The following is a 20,216-nucleotide window of genomic DNA, read 5'->3' as shown; positions in this document are numbered from 1 at the left end:
CAACCAAATTGTCCGTAAAAGGTCGTCCGGAACGGCTCCGCCAGCCAAAGAGCGAAGATGTCGCAGAAACTGCGACGGTCTGTGGTCACCCATGTCCTCATTCCCGAGGAGTTGCTTGATCCTTTGCTCCTCGGACGGCGAAACCCGCCGAACCAATTCTTCTCGCAACCGCTTGTACTTGTCACCCGCATGGCCACGTGGTTGACGGCGTGTGTATTTTCGGCCATATTGCAGTGAGGATGCTTGATTAGCTAGCACTTCGAAATTTAGATAAACGGCGAGCACTGAAAATTTCCGTTTCCACACAATAAATATAAAAACTTTTCGCGCGCAACACTTGAGTCACCTTAGCGATCACGTCGGGGTCACCAATTTGTGGGAGTGCTGGAAATTATTTTAGTGCAGGCGGTGGTAGGAAATACTAATAAAGCAAATATAAAGCGTTTGAATGAACAGCAGATTTATTCCGAGTGCTGTGGATAACAGACCAAGGTCAACACGGAAAGATATATGCCATGGGCGCAACATGCACAAGAGGGATGAACGCTCGGCGGGAGTTGAGGCGTGACTGGTCCCTCGTGGGTCAAAATGCCTCCTCGTGGGTCGTGCCTAGGGTGACACCCCTGAATCGCACAAACAAATGAACTGCTACATCAACAAATGAACCGCCACATGCTTGTGTTTTAAACATTGCTACAAAATATACCAGAAGAATGAATAAAATTTCTAAAGCATCAACAAACTGAAGTAAAACAGTTATGTTAACAAATGCATCAAGTGAGTTGGAAAATTTCATAGCAAAAATAGAAAGCAATATACATGGGCTAGAGAGTTTGCTTTAAAATTTATTGAAAACTTAAAGAAAACATATTTGTGGAATTAATGCAAAAATCATAATAATAGATAAATAGAATGGCTATACGATATTTATGAAATATAGATGGAAGTGAATGCAAAAGAGGAAGCAGAAATATGATGAGTGATAATTAAAGATCAGGAACAGTAGCCATAATGATCATCCAAATAGAATTAATGGAATTAAAAGAAGTGCTAGGGGCAAAGCATGAGTACTATAAAATCCCCTGGATAAGGCAGCATTAATATGAAGTATTGCTGTTCTTAAAACTCTATATTAAATCTTTAAATTAACTCTTTCAAAAGTATCTGGGAAACCAAATTTTATTCACTGGGGAAAATGTGTTGTAGGAAAAGAATACTAGTGTGAGTACTTTTATTGCATAAACTGTACAATTCAAGGAAACCTGATAAACAAGGTAAGAAAAGAAACTTTTAGAAAATTCTATTGGGTGATGACTATTCCCAGTATATCCTATAGTAGCAAAACGCGAACAGTAATATCAACTAATGAATAGTTGGATACAAGCTTCAGGAATAAAAAATCACAAAACTGGGCTGAAAATGGATAATGGAAAAAGAAATAAAGAGGTATGACAAAAAATAAAAAAAAATATGCAAACAGTTCAAATGGAAACATTAATCAATCCTGAAATAAATGGAGAGATAGCTTGGACAGAATGAACAAGTAAAGTATAGATACCAAAAATAATGTGCTAGCATTGGTTGACCACATGGAAGTGCTGTATAATTGTATTGCCAATCAGAAGACTAAGAAAGTTGTAGTCATAAATAAGAGAAACAATAAGCCATTTGGCTGAAAGAAGAATGAAAAATATTTCATGGAATAATTATATGTGAAATGTGTCAGTTATTTTCACAATGTCATTTTAATGTATCAGTTATTTTCATGCATTAAAAAGTAAATCAGTATTGTTTTCCAGGTAAAATATTCAAACAATTTTACATATTCTGCATGAAGATTCATTATATTAAATTATTTTTGGCTTTGCCATTTTGTTTGGCTTAGTTTAGCTTTTGAGTCTTCAATTTATCATGCCGTATTTTTGCTTCAGAGACAAATATATGTTCATATTTGTCATTAATCTACCTGTCTTCATTGTTTACAGTTATGTCACTGGGGATAGCCACTCTCCCATGATTGTGCATGGTCCGACTGGTTGTGGGAAAACAACTCTACTGGCAAGAACAGCCCAGTCTTGTCTTACGTGGTGCCCTGATGCATTTGTCTTGGCACGCTTTGTGGGCGCAACTGCAGAATCCCTTATGATTGAGCAGATTCTCCGTAGTCTTACACAACAATGTGCCATCATTGCATATGGTCAACCCTACCATATAATTCATGTAAGCATCAAGTGAGTGTAATCCAACTTAGGAAAGCAAATTAGATGCTTGAGCTGAAAACATGCCATTAATTTTGAGACTGCAATCTTGACATGAGAGGTAATCAGAGACTCTTACCTTGAAAATTCACATGTAACGTCCCAGATCTCAGGATATTGCATATAAATGCATTCCTTCTCTCTTTCATTGTTGTAGAGGTATTGAAAGAATATTATGACTTCTTATCATTTGCTTCAAAACAGGATATCAATGACAAGGTTTGATTCTATAAATTATAATATTTTTCTATGTTTGGTAAAAATTATCAAGTGAATGCATCAAAAGAAAAAGGTATTAATTCCCAAAAATACAAAAATATGTGATATTATTCGAAGAGAAAATTATGGTCATAAGTCCATATGGTCTTGCGTGTTGGTATGCAATGTGCACCTTAACTTTTTGAAACATTTTTGCAAAAATTGTGTATTGTATAAAGGAAATTATGGCATTGAAAGTTATTATTATTTTATTATTTAAATGACTCATTGGATTGACCTTTTAGCTAAGAATTAGTTGCATACCAAAAAATGGGAACCATTAGGGTCTTCATGGAGCAGATATTATAGAAGTTTTATCATCTAAATTTATTCATGATCTAATTCAAAATAGAATATTCACTCTGCATTTTTAAGTATTCGTACTTTGGTGTTATTCCATTATAGTTACTTATCATTTATTTTTTGTAGATCAAACCAGGTCTTAATATGAGTGATTTAAAAAAATGCTGCAAAGCAGATGAATATGGAATTCTACGGGTATGAATAAGATCATTTTCCCAGAGATCCAAAATTTTGCCATATAAGAGAAAGTAAAAATTTGTATTCAGCGATAGGTTTAATAATTCTATGCTAATAAGGTGAATAGTAGGAAGTCAAGTGTATTGTGAGGAGAGATAAATTAGGTATTTTTTTGCAGATTAAGTATGATAAAAATCTAAAGCATGGCAGTCAAGAGTGGGGGTAGGAGAAAGGGACAAGAGATAACAAATGGGACATAGGGAAGAGAGGGGGTGGGAGAGAATAGGCTACATATAGGGAGAATTTATTATTATTAGGTAATCTACCAGTTAAGGTAGGTTTTTAGATGGAAAAAATTACTAATTCAACAATTTGTGACCCCCAGCAAAACACAATGTCCTACTCTACATCAGGTCCCTCTTCATCTCTGTGTACTTTCTTCCTCCCTTCATCCCATCCAACATCCCTATCCTGTTCCTTCCCTTTCCTCGTTTGCCTAACATTCTCCCCTCAATTACAGTCTTCAACATCTCACTGCCAGCCAATAACCCCTTCATCCACTTTTCCTGCCTCTATAGGATTTCTCCCAATAAACCCCTCTCTTCGCCCACCATACCAAGTACTTCCTCATTTATAGGGAGAATATATATATATATATATATATATATATATATATATATATATATATATATATATATATATATATATAATGGGCTGACACAATATAACACAAATAGAATAGAATAGCAACATTTAAAAGGACACTCACACGGATAATTGTTCGAGCTTTCGGCCCTCTTTGAGGCCTTCTTCAAGAGAGACTCATGAGTCATGAGTCTCTCTTGAAGAAGGCCTCTGAGAGGGCCGAAAGCTCGAACAATTATCCGTGTGAGTGTCCTTTTAAATGTTGCTATTCTATTCTATTTGTGTTATATTGTGTCAGCCCATCATTGTGCCACTCATGTGAGTTTTTCCGTACAATCGTTATATATATATATATATATATATATATATATATATATATATATATATATATATATATATGTATATGATTCATTCAGTATGTATTATATTGCAAAAACAATTGCGTATTTCATAGGATTCAGCAGCTTTATGCTCAGTGAGTGATGTGTGTGTGAACATATATATGTACACAAACATACACATATCACTCACTCGCTGAGCATAAAGCTGCTGAATCCTTTGAAATATGCAATATTTTTTGTAGTATAATACATACTGAATGAATCAACGTGTCATTTATGACTATAAAATTTGTGTAAGATATTTAGTTAAATGGCAATATGGGTTATCATCATAGTAGTAAAGAAGTGGAATTTTATGATGGTTTATCTAATTTGTTTTCTATTGTGAAATTTCAGAATCTGAGCACGTATACAAAAAGTCTTAAGAAAATCCTTTCTGAAGCATCAGCAGCTCAGAAAAAGCTTATTATAATCATTGATGGTATTGATCAGGTCTGTATGTTGAAAATCTTATGATGCATGCTCCCACCCATGCCAACATATCTTCCTTTCATTCTATGATTTTTTCATTATTAATTGAGGTATTCCTTTCAAAAACATTTAACAGGTGAAAAGATTTGGCCCAGATATTTCTACTTCCTGGATACCCTTGGAATTACCAAATAATGTAAAAATAATTCTGTCGGTTGATAACAAAGGTATTTGGTATGAAAATCTCCAGAATAAGCTGAATGAAGAATCTCCCAGAGTTGAGGTTTGTCTTTCCTTCTCTTCTATACAGGCATATCTAGCTTTATTACAGGTTTAGTTCCCTCAAATCAAGACATTAAGTAAATTTTCATGAAACCACAGGTTATTTTAACGTTATTCCCATGAGAAAATGATTGAAATCTTCCTTGAGAATTGACACACACTGATAAGTTAATATTAGAATTTTTATATCTGTCAGAACATTGGTAACAACTTAGTAATGTTTAAAAAAATTATCGAGCTCATAATAAATGGATTTTCTCTGTTCTTAATCAATGACAGTAATTTTTTGTTCATTTCCTTGGAGATTACTATGTTTTGACTTGTGAAACCTTTTTTGAAAACTAAACACAAAATGCCATGTTTCCAATCTGAAGTCTGTAAGTTTTGGAGTTAACTCATTTACATAAGTTAACATGAATATGGTGATGGTGCAGTGGCTTATGTACTGGCTTCCCACCCAGAGGGTCCAGGTTTGAATCCTGGAGATAGCAGATCTTTTTCAGTGGTATCCTGAACCTTACTTGAGGTGCTTTGTATTAGTAGTTTTAGGGGAGGCATCTGACTGCTGAGGTTATTTGTGCCATTAGGGATGAACATGAAAGGATGAAGGGTTGAGAGTAACCCGGCAAGTGTAATAGCCTACACTTAACAAAAGATACCATGAGGTCCGCAGTTTAACGTCCCATCCGATGGATGGCTTCTCACTCAATGTGACCTCCACAAAGCAAGAGATCAGGATACAACGGAAAAATATCTGCCACCTCCAGGATTCGCACCCGATCCCTCTGGGTGGGAAGCCAGGATGTTAGCCATGGCCCCATATCGATCCCCGAGGTGCTTTGTGGAGAGCAAGTATGCTTTGTGAGTATGCTGTCCATTGGATGAGATGTTAAACTGCAGACCCCTTGTTGCCTTTCAGTGAGAGTAGGCTAATGCCAATGCTGGGTTTCCCTCCACTCTTCCTCCTTTCCCATCCATCCCTAATGGTGCCAATTACCTCAGATGTTGGTTGCCTCCACTAAATCTACTACTACTATGAGTGAACATGGAAGACCAATTAATTTTCCTTGTCAAGACTTCATTTAGGTAATATGTATGTATGTGTGTGCGTTTTTGTATTTTTTTTCATTGGTTATCTACCAGTTAAGGTAGGTTTTTGATGGATGCAAGCTACCAAACAGTACACTGACAATTCCCTTGTCTGTCCCAAGAAAACACAACCTTACATCCAATAGTACAATAAGACCCTTCAATTCCAAATATACCTTCCCCCCTTCATTCCATCCAACATAACTATCCCATTCCTACCCCTTCCTTGCTTGCCTAACATTCTCCCCTCTATTACAGTCTTCAACATCCCATTGCCGTTCAATATGCCCTTCATCCATTTTTCATGCCTCCTTAGGATTTCTCCTGACAAACCCCGCTCCTCGCTCACCATACCTAGTACTTACTCATTTGTTTTCCTTTCTGCCCACTTCACTTTTTCCATCCTTCCCTACACCCACATTTAAAACACCTCCAATCTATGTCTATCATCCTGCTTTGATGACCATGCTCTTATGCCGTACATAACTATGATCCATATCAAAGTTTTGATGAGCTTTTTCTTAACATCCTTACTCAATGTCCCTGTCATCAATTTCCTCCTCCTTGTGAAAGCTTCTTTGCCTAACCCAATTCTTCTCCTCATGTCTTTACTACTTTGACCATTTTGGTCCAAATCACTTCCGAGGCATGTAAACTGCTCCACCTCTTCTAGTTTTTGCCTTTCCGTTTTAATGCTTAGCTTTTAGTGCTTAGCCTCTGTTTTAGTGCTTAACCTTTCTCTTTCTGGAAAATAGCGTTACCTTTGTTTTATTTACATTGATTCTAATACCATATCTATTGCACTGTATTTACAATTCACTCAGCAATGCTTGCAACCCCGTGGCTCCTGACAAACTAGAGCTTGGTCTTCAGCAAACCTATTTGATGTTATGAATTACCCACCGACTTTCATACCCATCTCTGGTTCTTCCCATGCCTCTTTAATTAGTTCCTCTACATATACGTTGAACAGCATTTGGTGACAATGGACACCCCTGCCGCACTCCTCTCCCCAACACTACCCATGCAGACTCTCTATCTGCCACTCATATCTGAGCAGTCTGAGACATGTACAGGTTGTGGATAAGTGTCCTATCCCTCAAATCTACCATTATTTTCTGCAATATTTTCATTAGATAGGTTACTCTACAACTTCATCTATTTGATCATCTATTTGACCATCTATTCTCCCATCATTGTTATACAGGTGTTGCCACTGAAAAAGGAGGAAGCACAGACAATACTAATGGCTTCAGTCATGCAATACAACCACATTGTGAATAATCACTTGCAAGACTGTGTTCGCTCATCTGTACAAGAATGCACATTGCCATTATACGTGAAGGTAAACATTATTGAACTGATCTGTTACTACATTTTGTGTTTTCTTTTGGTCAATTTTTAAACTCTTAAATTTAAAATATTCTAATAATTGACTTTTACTTCATTTTAGATGCTTGCATGGCAAACATCATGGTGGTCTGATAAAGATCATGACATAGTGCCCAGGGGAAACATAAAGGACCAAATTAACAGTTTCCTAGATGAATTGGAAGTTTTTTTAGGAAAAGTCAGAGTAAGTTAATTTTTTGTTTGCTATTTACACAAAATATATAAATCTAAACAGCATATTTCAAAATTAATTGCCATTCCTGAATGAGTCTCGCTAAAATTTTTTATGTAGACCCTGATACCTCACACAGTAGCGGTCGCCGTCCAAGAATCCATCCAAAAAGAAAAAGAGCATCTCATCAAGGGGCTCCAAAAAAATTGATTGAGTAAAGATATAGTCCTGAAAAGGGTCTTTTAGGGAGATGGCAAAGGGGAGGAAGCAGTAGATGAATCTTACCTGCAGTGTATGCTGTGGGTAGAGAAGCCATTCCAATAATGCCAAGGATAATGGGGCTGAAGCTTTTCTTTTTTAAAACTGAAATCATAGTGAACTTGACCTAGCACCTAATTCAGAAAGAAACATTCAGAACTCCTTGAAAAAGTTATCATTCAGTAAAAAAAATAGCTCTGACATAAGAGTGATATGAGTTAGATGATATTTGTTGAACTTTATTTTGAGGGCAAATGTACCAAAGCAATAATATAGCTTTTCCTTCTAAAGACTATTCTGTAAAGAAGCAGATGAAAGCTCTTTTGAAGCAGACAGTATGGTATTATGTATTATCTTAAGTTCAGAACTTTTATATGACCTAATGTAGGTTCATGGGAAGGGAAATTGGTTTCCATTGGTTATGTCAGGAGGAGCACGTTGAACCTTTGCATTTCTAGGTCTCAATCCCTCAACATTTCCATCCCTCCCTTCTGCCACAAACCACAGGAGTGTGTTTTACCTTCCACAAATCCACTCTTGTTACCACTCTCTCTCCTCACAAACCTTACTTAATCATGGTCTGTGATTTGATGCTCATGTACCTTCCCTTGTCCCATGTGACTAAAACAAAGCTTTCCACACCTCCTCCCTGGCAGTGGCCAACTAGTTATCTGAAATGGCCACTAGAGGCTTCACTTCTTAAAAAAAACCATGAACCACTCAATCAGCTATAAAATGTTCCAAGCAATAAAGTTCATTGGTTATTCCACCTGGCTCTTATTAGCATTATCATGTTTCTTTAATGGATACCAAAGTATGTTTAATTAATTGTAAATCCTTGTCTCAGGTTCAACATGCTTTTGCTTTGATGGCTGCATCAAGATTTGGATTAACTGATTCTGAAATGTTAGATCTGCTTGCACATGATAAGTCGTTCCACAGTGATGCCACATATGGTAGGTATAAGCATTTTTCAGAACCTTTTAACTATGATGAAATATAGAGCTGAAGTTCATACTGGACTAGTCATATGCTTTCTATGTGGATCTATTCTAAGATATCTGATTGTGCCCATTATAGCCTAGGGTTATTCACTTTTCCTATTTGGGAAGAATTAACTGTCAAAAACATGGAATTTATTAGTAAGGGTTTTTATGTGAGGGTATGCAGTAGTATGGCATGCAGAGCAGCAAGTGCTTATATTTTTTCAAAGAGAAATATCTGCTGGAATTACTTTTGAGAAAATTAGTATATGTAGTTAAGAAATAAGATTCTCATATGTTGTATATATTTTTTAATTCAAATAAGTTATCAATTGTTCACATAACATGACAAAATCGATGCACATTCATGGAAATAATCAATTTAGTTTCCTTTGTGTTATACTCTATAAAGATTTTCCCTGAGCAATTTTAAAAATAAATTTTCCAAAACTTACAAAATCCTTATTTCTATATCTGCCTATATTATAATTTATTTTTGGTGCATATATATATTTTCTTTTTGTCATTCCTGCACCCTTCCCACTTAGTGTATTGTTTTAAAATGCAATTAGTTGCAAAATAATCAGTATGCCAATTTCAGCTTTCTGCATTAGTCAAAACTCCACTTTTTCTTGCTAAGAGTAAGTTATGCATATTTAAAGTGTGTTGTCCAGATCCACTGCATTAAAAATAACCTATGAGTGGGTGAAAAAATGATAACTCCTCAGGAATGTACTCACTTTGCATACTCAAAGCACCAGAACTCCAAGGAAAATTGTATTCCTCATTAAAATAAGCAAGAGAAATTTAATTAGGTGCAAATGAAGTTGGAAAAACCATTAATCATAAACCTTCAAATTATGTCAATATTTTTGTTGGAAGAAAGTTTTTATTTTTAAATTGGAAATATATTCATATGGCGTGTTTTTTTCTCCTGAGGTTTGACTGTACCTGTTGTTGAAGTGGACTGGACATTACATTGAATTCTATTGTGATGATTTTGTTTAAATCTTTGTCCTTATATACAGAAATATTCCTAAAGAACTTACGGTAGCATCATGGTTTTATAGTCTTTTCACTAAAAAGCACTGGTGTTAAGTTAAATGAAATTATATAAATTAGAAATAATATTTTTGACTGCTGTAAATAAGTTTTGGTTTTTATGTCAAGAGACTCACAACATAGTCATATAAGAGGCAAAAATCAGTTTTTAGGTGTTAACTTAAATGATGCTTATCTTTTTTTCTGGAAGTTTCTCAAGTTCTTGAATAAATGATTAAAATTGATTCGATGTAATACCCAGGAATCAGAAACTTGTTATGGACAATTTTTATTGGAAACCTTAGTAGTTTTTATATCAAATATAAGGAAATCGTTAAGGGAACACAGTTAACTTGGTTAGGATGGCCAAAATACTTGTACGCAGTAAATGTTTGGGTAAAAAGTAATGTGGTTTCATGGTTTTTGTGTTTAAAACATAAACAAATAATTTGGAATTTTGCATCATCTCACAATTTGTCAGTTTATTATGAGGAATGAGGCTGTAATGTTAAGGATTTTTCTGGATAAATAATCCATGCATGTCATTTTAGTGCCAATTCATTTTCTTTTTTTTTGGGAAATGTTTTAATATATCAAACTGGGGTGAATTTCTTATATTCTAGAGGTAGATGATAGCCGTCTTAAGTCTCATTAGTGCATTTATGTGTTTCATATTCAGCTCATGTTTTAAAAAATATTATGAGTATTTCAAGAAGTTCATGCTGATGATCATGAATTTTAAAGCTATGGGCCAAATTGTTGCCAAATTTAGCTGCTAGAATTTAATATTATGTGTGTATGTTCCAACAGTTCCTTGGGCTCCTGCCTGCTTATTTTGGGCTCAACTTAACAAATTTCTTCGTCCCTTGGTGAGATGGGTTCAAGTTGGAGGCTATGGTCTTACGCAGTGGAGAGACTTTTCGCTTAATTCTGTCATAAAAGACCGGTATTTACCCAAAGATGCACCCCAAGATGTTGGAACTTCACCACACTCCACTCTGACAGATTACTTCAGTGTGAGTTTATGTACTTGATACATTAAGTTCATGGTGTGATTGTGTTTTCAGCAATACTCTATTATATGAATGCCCTCATTGGTCTTTTTGTTACAAAAAAGACAGTGAGTGAAAGTATTTGTTGCTGTCCCATTTCCAATTTCTTCTAATTGTGTTTTGTGGTTCAGTGAAACACGCCACTATAGTTCTTATAATAATTATAATATATAATTTAAGAATTTTCTTATATAACCAGAGATACCTTAATGGCATTTAAATTTGTTATTCTTCTCACACATATACTTATTCCTGTATTGCAGCATTGAGAAAGCCAGTATTATTTCATACCATTTTATGTGCACAAAATGACCTTTTGTAACAATATATCTATATTTAATCAATTTTTTCCTCTATATGTGGTTCAATTATTCATGCCATTTATTTTCATTACAATAAATATCGTGTACAAGTGTTTTCACCAATGAAAAAATAGATTTAATTTAAGAGGGAACCGATGAATGAAACTTGCATGCACCAGAATACAAGCAGAGGATTGAGATAAAAAGGCAGAAAATAACAAAAAGGGATACAAATTCATAAATAATCTACCCGTGGATAATTTAAAGTTAACTGTCAATGTTTTTTCTATAGATATCATTTCTGAAGCAAGTATATTTGGAATATTCTTGACCCCTGAGATAACTGAAACTGACAGAATGATTTACACTACCTGTAGAAAGGGCAATGGAGCATCATGTAGAAAATGGTGCCATGAGCTATTCTCTTTCTCCTGTCATAATGATCCTATCAATGGGGAATTTTGGAAATAACTAGTCTTTAAACTATCACTTGTCATATTGGTTATATTATATCCATTATATTTTATTAAAATATTTTTTAAATACATTTATTAAATGGCATGTGTAAAAGGCTAACTTGAAGTTTTTTGGCATCTAAATATTAGGCACCCGTCCACTTAGTTCAATGAGAGAGCTTGAAAGAAATATATATCTATCATTCCTTGGTGAAAACAAGGGAAGGTGATTCTACTGATCATAAGTTTTTCAAGAAAATGCCCAAAAATATAAGTCTTCAAATGTATTGTTTCACCAATATACCAAGGTGGAGACTTAACTTACTTAAGCATTTTTTATGCTGAAAAGTTTCTGACTCTGGCTCTGTTAAGAAATAAATATACTATGTACTCAAACAGACAGCAAGGGAAAGTGAACACAGGTCTAAATTCTGAAAAATATCAAGAAATACCAGAAAATTATGATTTCAAAAACCTTGAGGTATGTAATTTTGCATTGGCTGAATAATCAAAGTGTCATCCTCTTCAATGAAAGACTATATTATTGCAATTCCACTAAAAAAGGTAGTGATTTAAAATTGTGAGTTATTTTTTTGTGTCACTGTTATAGCTGTTGAATTTTACCAATTTCTATACTGATTTATGTAAGAATAGTTCTGTTAATACAAGTAATTATATACCATTGATCGGTCAGTTCTGGTGCTCTTAGGGTTCATAGCTTTGGGTCATGCTTTTAGTTTATGGTTCTGCAGTTGTGGTTTATAGATATGAATAAAGCTATCAATGAATGCCAAGGTAAACAAAAGCCTCACCACCTTCAGTGGAATAATAACCTTATTAGAGGTTAACTGCATGGTTTATGAGAAGTTACAGTAAATTTTACATGCATTCTTTATGATGATAGTTTCATAACAAAAAGATGATTAAGAAACAATCACAAATACACATATACTGCTAATATATTTTATGTAATATCTTTTATAAAAATGGCTAGATAATGGTTAGTTTCTCACACTTTCCCCACACTGTTGTGATGTGAAGGCAAGTAAACAGGTGAAATGTTGTTCTGATACTTTTAGGTACGTATCAAATTATTTCAAGATGTCATGTCAACAAAAACCTTTGAGAAGAGAAGCACTTCACATCAGTTTTGTTTCTAATTTGATGAAGTGAAATGAACGAGTGTTACAGATGGTGATATCCAGAAAATTTTGCATTTTAAGTTGGAGTTAAATCTCTTTTCAAAATCAGCAGTTGCAGTGTTAGGTGCATATATTAAACCTTCATCCATTAGATTATATCTAATGGCTTTTAAGTAGTATTTATTTGCATTGCAATGAGCTACTGATAACTGTGACATAAGTAGGAGCAGTATTACTATTCTTCATCTTCATAAAAATGTTTACTTACAATTGAACTGTCATAGGTTTTGACTAACCGTGAATTGTGACTAACCAGTTGTGAGCCATATATCTGCATAACATGTGAAATTAGGATCTCAACGGGACAGCTACAATAGACTTTCAGTTATTCAGGATGAAAGGGAAATAATTATCCAAGTAATGAAAACCGTAGTCAATCCATTCTTCACACAAATTTTTTAACTTAAATCATCGCATTATATTTATTTTTTTGCGGGATTGAGAATGTATTCTTTAATTGATATGTACTTCGAGATGAGGCACTCTCAGCAGTGCAATGTAGGTGTTACCGAACTTGAGGGGATTCAACCTGTCGAATTTTCACTCATGCTGACATTTATCAAACATTGTGCCCAAATATATCACAAAAATCTGTAACACCAGATTGCCTATTCTACAGGAAGTTGATTTTCCAATTAATCATCTGAGTTTAAACCTGAGAACTTTTCAACTTACAAGCTGACTTCTCATTTCATAAGTGTGTTTATATAACATTGGTCTTTACGCAATGTGATGAATAAATACAAACCAGAATAAATGGTAGATAAAAATCACAGCTGGCTTTTGTCAATTTTTTAATGGCCACTTTCTCATAAAAACAATTACTCATATACAATCTAATGAAAAAGATGTTCTTATATACTTCTGGCACTTACAGGGTCTACCCTGCAGCTATGAGAATATGATTGACTTGTGTTAATCATTTTTCCATGGCTGCCTTCCTGATACAAAAGTATTTATGTACAATCTATTAAATGTTTTGAGGCTTAGTAGTGCATACACTCTGAAACATTAGTATGTATCTTGTATGAGGATATTTCTTTTCTGATTCCAAAATATTATATTGTTTTTAGGGGAATCCTTATTGATACACATTTCATTGACTAGGAATCTTTGGCTTAAAGGAAAATATACTGTAGTAATGCCTAGATCTAAAAACACTTCATGGGAGATTGAGTACTCTGCAGTGGATATTATGACTTTACATGAGGCCTTAGTAGATGAAAAAAACTAACTTAGTTGCTATAAATATCAGTCCTGGGACTAGTGTCTTTTTTGTTTTCATTCTGTTTCCAGTTCTCAAGAACCTGTTGAACTGGGAACCAAAGAACTGAACTGACCCATCACTATTTTCTACACCTGCTTGCATTTTGGCGAACATTTACAAGAAAAAACACATAAAAACTGTTGTCAATCTTTGATACATGAGCTAACTATTTAAATCTTTCTTTTTTTATTTAGAGACAATAATATAGAAAAGAGGACACATTCAGGAATTCATTGTAATGGACCAACCTTGAAACATTTCTTAAATATGAGCCATGCAAATACACATTTATGATTTGGATCAAAAGGATTTGATTAAAAAACATGGTGTATTATTTCTTGAATGATATCATATTTAATTATGTTGCTTCAACTTTCATGTCTTTCTGCCAAATATGAGCAGCATAAAATAGGTACTTACAGCAGTTGATCTTTATTTGGAGAGAATTGTAAAAATTCTTATGTATTTTGCCTTGAATTAATGATCTAACACTCCTATACCTGAGCAGGTAAAGGAAGGAAAACAGGTTAACTTCAAGTTACCTTAGTCTGCAAAATAGGCATCATCACATAATTGGGTCAATGAAATTGGAATTTCAGATATTCTCCTTATGGAATTCACTCTGTAGGTGACTATGTAAATCTGGCTGAGGTATTATTATATGCTGACCCTGTGCTAAGAAAGGTTTTGAGCTAATTCAAAAGGGACAAAATTAAACAGTTTTATTGTTGTTAATTTATGAGCAAACACTTGGAAATATTATCAAGGATATAATGCCTTTGGTCTTGGCTTAATCAGTACAAAACATTCCAATGTTAATGGAAGAATGAAAGGATTTTGGTGACAAAATGATCTAATGAGTCATTGGTCAAGTGTAAATCTTCCAAATGAACAGATATCTGAATTTAACATTCAGCCACTTGAGGTTTAAATTCTTATATTCAGGTCATTTTGGGATTTGAAAAAGGTTGAGGGTGAATCAGGTGTACAGGCAAGCAAATTCTTCCAAAATAAGCCCTGCTGCCAGAGCACTTTCAACAGAGTCCCTCTTTTCTGAGCTACCTCCCTGACCATGAGATGGCAAAGGTGATTGTCTTTTCTTCATTGTCATTTTCAATTTGTGTCAATATAGTATATTGCTCCACTACCTGTGGCATGGTGATTTACATGAGAATAAGAGTTAAACATTTTCTTGGTCATCAACAGAGAAAATCCATTTAGCATCTAAATGCCAGAATGATTCTGTAACTGCTTTGAGTCATTATAATTGTTCCTAGAGATTCTGAAATATCTGTCAAAATTGATATCAATTCATTGCAATTTTCTACGAGTTAATCATTAGATCATGGGAATATATGTTGAATTATCAAAAGTATGAATACGCTTGAATAAATGACACACTTTAGTGAAAATTAACTCTATCATAAAGTGAGATATGTCTGTAACTGATATAATAATTGTGAAGCTACTTGAGGAGGAGTGGAAGAAATTCATTCCATAGCTTCTGAGTATATGAACAGGAATCAATTTATTATTTATGATAGTAATGTAATTCAGTGGTAACCATATATTTCCTGGCAGCTGTCTACTACCAAGTAAGTGTATGAAAGCAAAATACTTACTTGGTAGTATTTCATTCATGATAGTCAAAGGACTACTCTGGTAAAACACATGCATATGTTTTTCATTGAGGTACTCATTAAAACAAACAAATAGAATTTTCTTCTAACTTTATATAGGACTTTTAGTACACTAACAGTTCACCAGTGTATGAGTTTGCACCATGCAACTCGTAATGTTCCTTTTTGTTTTTTCCTTGATGTCAGTCAAATAACTTAGAGGCTTAATTAGGAATAACACAACTGGAAGCTAAAATATTTTAATTATTTCATTTCTTGGTACATACTCTAGGGTAAATGGGTAGAGGAGAATTTGCCTGAGATGACAGGCCGTCTAATTACTCAGCCCATTAAGAGTGAAAATTGGTAAGGCATACTCTCAGACATATCGAGATTTGCCTGATGCATAAGTGTGCTCCTTTTGCATGGCTGCTTTTTAATGTGGAAAATTTAATGTAATTTTTCAAAAATTAATTTTTACATCTTAATGCAAATTTACCTTGCTTTAAACATAGCATCTTGCATTATTTGTCATTTAGGGAAAGGTAATTTTTCATTCACTTGGTTCTTCTTTATTGGTTTTTATTTGAAAATCTGTAAGCTTTTCGTATAACATTAAAAATCTTTAATGTCTTCCTTTTTCATGGTTCAATTACTGTACTAGGATTCAATATGCAAAAAATGTTGCTAGTAATGTGCCCATTCCATTTGGTTTAGAGTTTTCTAAATTGATTATCTGTAAATGGTAGGAAATGAATGGTGTGTTAAAGTAATTGTAATGTTTCTGATAATTACTCTTCATATACAGCTACAACAATGTAATAAGTCTCGAGTTTCAACACCTGAGAATTTATTTTTATTTCAAATTACGTTCATCATCAGAATTCATTGATTCATGTGAAAATATTATTTATGGTATGTAGGTTCATAGGGATAAGGCTTTGTATTTTCTAATTCCAATCATGTGTCTACTGTTTCCAAGTTTCTATTTTACCTTGAAGTCTGTAGGAAGTCTGAAAACTAAAATTTTTCATCAATGCAGTCATCATTTTAATGATTATAGATCATTTTCCTTTCAGATTTCCATTTTAAATTAATACCTTGAATTATGGAAATATTAGTCATATTTTATTTTAATATTCATGCTAACAAATAAGTCATTTGTATGAGGTTATAGGTAAAGTTTAAGATACCTACACATCTTTAACTCTAGAAAACTCTAGAAAAACTCTAAGAAAACTCTAGAAAAAAAGCATCAGCAAATTTTAGGTGGCCTGTGACATTTTGTTTTTTGCTGCCATTATTGCCTGTTAAATATTGTTCATTTGAAGAGTCATAAACAGTTTGAAGAAATTAATGTTCATTAGTGGCATTTTCAGGTATTTTAAATAGTTTTCAAATAATATTATGCATTCGCATTATGCAGCAAAAAAAGACAGTTGATATTATCATGAAGAGATAATGAAGACCATTAGTAAATGACTCAGTGTTCAAATGTAAAACAAATATATTTTTAAGGAAAAGTTATATTTTTAATTCTGCATGATGGTAACTAATTTTGACCATGGAAATAGGACTTACCCTGAATAAGCCAGTAATCTCATGACTTTGCTTACATTGCCTTTTTTATTCATGATTATCCCAATACGTATCAGACTCTCTAACATATTTTTAGATGAGTCAAACTAAAAGCCTCTTATTCTGATTTAATTTGGCATTCATTCTGCAATGTGTGTGAATGGAATCTAACCTCCGGCATGTCTAACTTAGGTTATGCATGGCTGCATTCATTTACACTTAATGGCATGTTTATGCACACTATATACTGCTGTTATTAAATGTCCTGAGATTTTTTTGAAGTAGTAGAAACTAAGTGCAAGATTCCTAATACAGTAGATCCTCCAAATTGGTGGGGGGTTTTGTGCCAGGGAGGCTTCAATTTGGGACTCTCCAAAAATGGATCTCGGTTAACCTTAAAGAATGAAGTAATTAGGTTGCTGATTGTGGGAGGATCAATTTAATAGCTATTCATCACGTTAAAATATAATAAAGAGTGGCCCTTTTCAGTATTTTTTGTACTGTTCTATATTTCATGTGATATAAATACTTTCTTTATGGTTTCAAACACCTGTGGAGAATACTGAGAGAAACATAAAAAAATTTTGTGCTTATTTTTGTGCTAGGATACCTGAGAAGGCCCATCAAGTGGCTGTCAAGAGACTGTCGAATTATATTTAATATATGTACTTATACATGATACATGCATATGCACACTTATTTATTTTTGGTTTTGAGTGACTTTTTTCATCAGCTTTCAATATGGCTTTGAAAGGGTTGTAAAATACCATAATTGTAATTTGTAAGCCAATTTTATTGTAATAGCTTCATACATTTAGCTTTACTCAATCATATAAGTAGGTACTATCATTGTCCACCATCACCAGGTTTGCAGAAACCCACGGCAGACAGCCACTAAAGTGACTAAGATCATCACCATGAAGATCTGGGCATTCACAGGCTAACATTTATTGTATCAAAGGTCCATTTTGGTTCAAATGGTGCTGACTGATGTCAAGCCAGGTTAAAAGCTGATGAGTAAGGTGTATGGATTGGACCGAACGCTTTTCAGAGGAGCCCAATCAAACTCTTTGGGATGGAAGAATGGGGGTTTCTGGATGAGTGCATCACCATTTGCAGTCATTGGAAGATTTCAAATGTGGTCTTTAGCTGGTAGAGTTATCTTTCTGAATCACGTATCATTTTGCCTCATCCACGACAAGGGAGACATGTTGTGTCATGTTATATTTTTATTTTTTGTGTGCCAGAACTACCTGAGAAGCCATAGGAGGCACAGGAAAAGGAACTGTCCTCCCTAGCCTAATGCGTGAATTTTGCATGTCATGGGGCTTTGTACTAGGTGAGCTCTCCCCTCACCTAACAAAACTTCTTCCATGCTGATAACTATGGATTTTTTTATATGAACCTAACAAGATTTGAATGGAAAATGCACATCCATTAAGACACATATAAATACTTGATAAACAGCCTAAGTGTAGTTTAAAAATCAGGATATTAGTCAGAAAAAAAGTGTGAAAATTCCAAATAATATTGTTTTAGTTACAATTAAACCCAAAGTCATAAAATGTTCATGTAAAGGAAATAACTGGAAAGGATGGGAGAAAAAATGTGCCAAAATGTTGGTAGTCTGTCAACTTAACATCAGCCTACTACCTCATCTGGTCTCGGGACTAGTTATGAAAGAAGTCAAGTGACCACTACAATAGCTTACTAGATGTATTTCAATTTACACCATTCAAAGGAATTTTTTTATGAATCTCATAAATATGGTCCCAATGTGCTTTTTTCAGGAGAGGGATCTCATAACTTTTTCCTGTCTTTGTATGATTTTTGATTCATATCTTCCAATCACCATGGACACCATATTGAAATAAATGTGTTATCACCTTGAATAATAGCTAAATAGTCGAGACTGAAGTGAACTTGTAACATTTATATTCTATTGTTTCAGGCTTCATTTCGTGGAAGTATTTAATATCCATACTAAAAAGAAAGACTCGTACTTTTCCACAGATTTTATTATACGGTACAATGCATTTCACCGACTTGCGGCATCATCAGGTACAAATTTGCAAAACAGACAAAGCAAGAATATATACCCTCAGGACAGAGTGGGGGCGGGGAGGGTTGGAAGGATTTGAGAGGGGTGGGGGCTCGCAGGTGTGTTGATGGATTGTTTTGACCATTTCCAGGCTAGTTTCTCGGAGAGGAGTGGGGAGGGGTATGGGAACAATTGCTCATTACAAAGTGTTGTGTTGAGGTTTACCAAGTGCCTTCTAATCTCTAATTGCTCGAGGGCGTCCATAGTAGTAGTAGTAGTTTTGAGGGGAGGCGACCGACAGCTATGGTTATTTGCGCCATAGGGGAAGGACAGGAAAGGTTTTAATCCTTTTGGGAGTGTGTAATATCTCTGGGACAAAGTCACTGCTGTGGTTGAATTCTAGTAAATGCTTGGCAAAGAGAGAGTTGTTATTCTGATTTTTGTGACACCTAGCGTGTTCCTTGACTCGTAACTAGATATTCCTGCAGGTCTGACCGACATAAACGCTGTTGCAATCCACATTTAGGTGAAGTTACGAGTGCAGTAAGTAATCGATTGCAAGTCAGTATCAATAGTAAACCTATCCTTGATTTCTGAACAGGCCCTGGCCAAATAAAGACTAAACTTTAAACTTATACTAGAATCATCCCCATGATCAAGGCTAGCAGTAGTTGTAATCCCTGAAACATACAGAAGTGAAGAAACCTCTTTCTCAGTAGTTCAAGTTCATGTGTGAGAATCAATAAAATTAACCTTTAATTAATTATTGAATGTACAGGATAGCCTGTATGCAGATAGCCCTAGAGTCATTTACAAGGTTTCTGAGAACATCTGAAGGTCAAATTGGTGAGTGACTTGGATGCTTGATCAGCAGTGCATACTTAAATGGTAGTAATACTAAAAATAGGAAACATTAATAGAAAATCATAACAACACATACCAAATTGGACACAAAATTGAAGGCCAAATTGATGCAAATGGGTGTCCTTATAAATAGTAGCACAAGGATATGCCTAGAATATACATAGAT

General features: G+C 34.4%; 1 protein-coding gene across 3 annotated transcripts in view; it reads left to right on the top strand.

The window, feature by feature from the left end:
• The window catches only part of LOC139694454 (NACHT domain- and WD repeat-containing protein 1), an 81,978-nt gene that overhangs the window by 47,407 nt on the left and 14,355 nt on the right, over positions 1-20,216 (top strand). For all 3 annotated transcript variants that reach the window (XM_071593047.1, XM_071593048.1, XM_071593046.1), the window contains exons 11-18: positions 1,986-2,220; positions 4,379-4,474; positions 4,590-4,736; positions 7,032-7,169; positions 7,278-7,400; positions 8,494-8,602; positions 10,481-10,686; positions 15,860-15,933. In XM_071593047.1, the coding sequence (XP_071449148.1) occupies positions 1,986-2,220; positions 4,379-4,474; positions 4,590-4,736; positions 7,032-7,169; positions 7,278-7,400; positions 8,494-8,602; positions 10,481-10,686; positions 15,860-15,933 (1,128 nt within the window). The remainder of the gene's footprint in view (positions 1-1,985; positions 2,221-4,378; positions 4,475-4,589; positions 4,737-7,031; positions 7,170-7,277; positions 7,401-8,493; positions 8,603-10,480; positions 10,687-15,859; positions 15,934-20,216) is intronic.

Source organism: Hetaerina americana, unplaced genomic scaffold (assembly GCF_022747635.1).
Source record: "Hetaerina americana unplaced genomic scaffold, ioHetAmer1.1.p SCAF_5, whole genome shotgun sequence".
NCBI classification, from domain to species: domain Eukaryota; kingdom Metazoa; phylum Arthropoda; class Insecta; order Odonata; family Calopterygidae; genus Hetaerina; species Hetaerina americana.
Note: the sequence above shows the minus strand (reverse complement) of the source record. Positions and strands in the feature narration are given on the sequence as shown.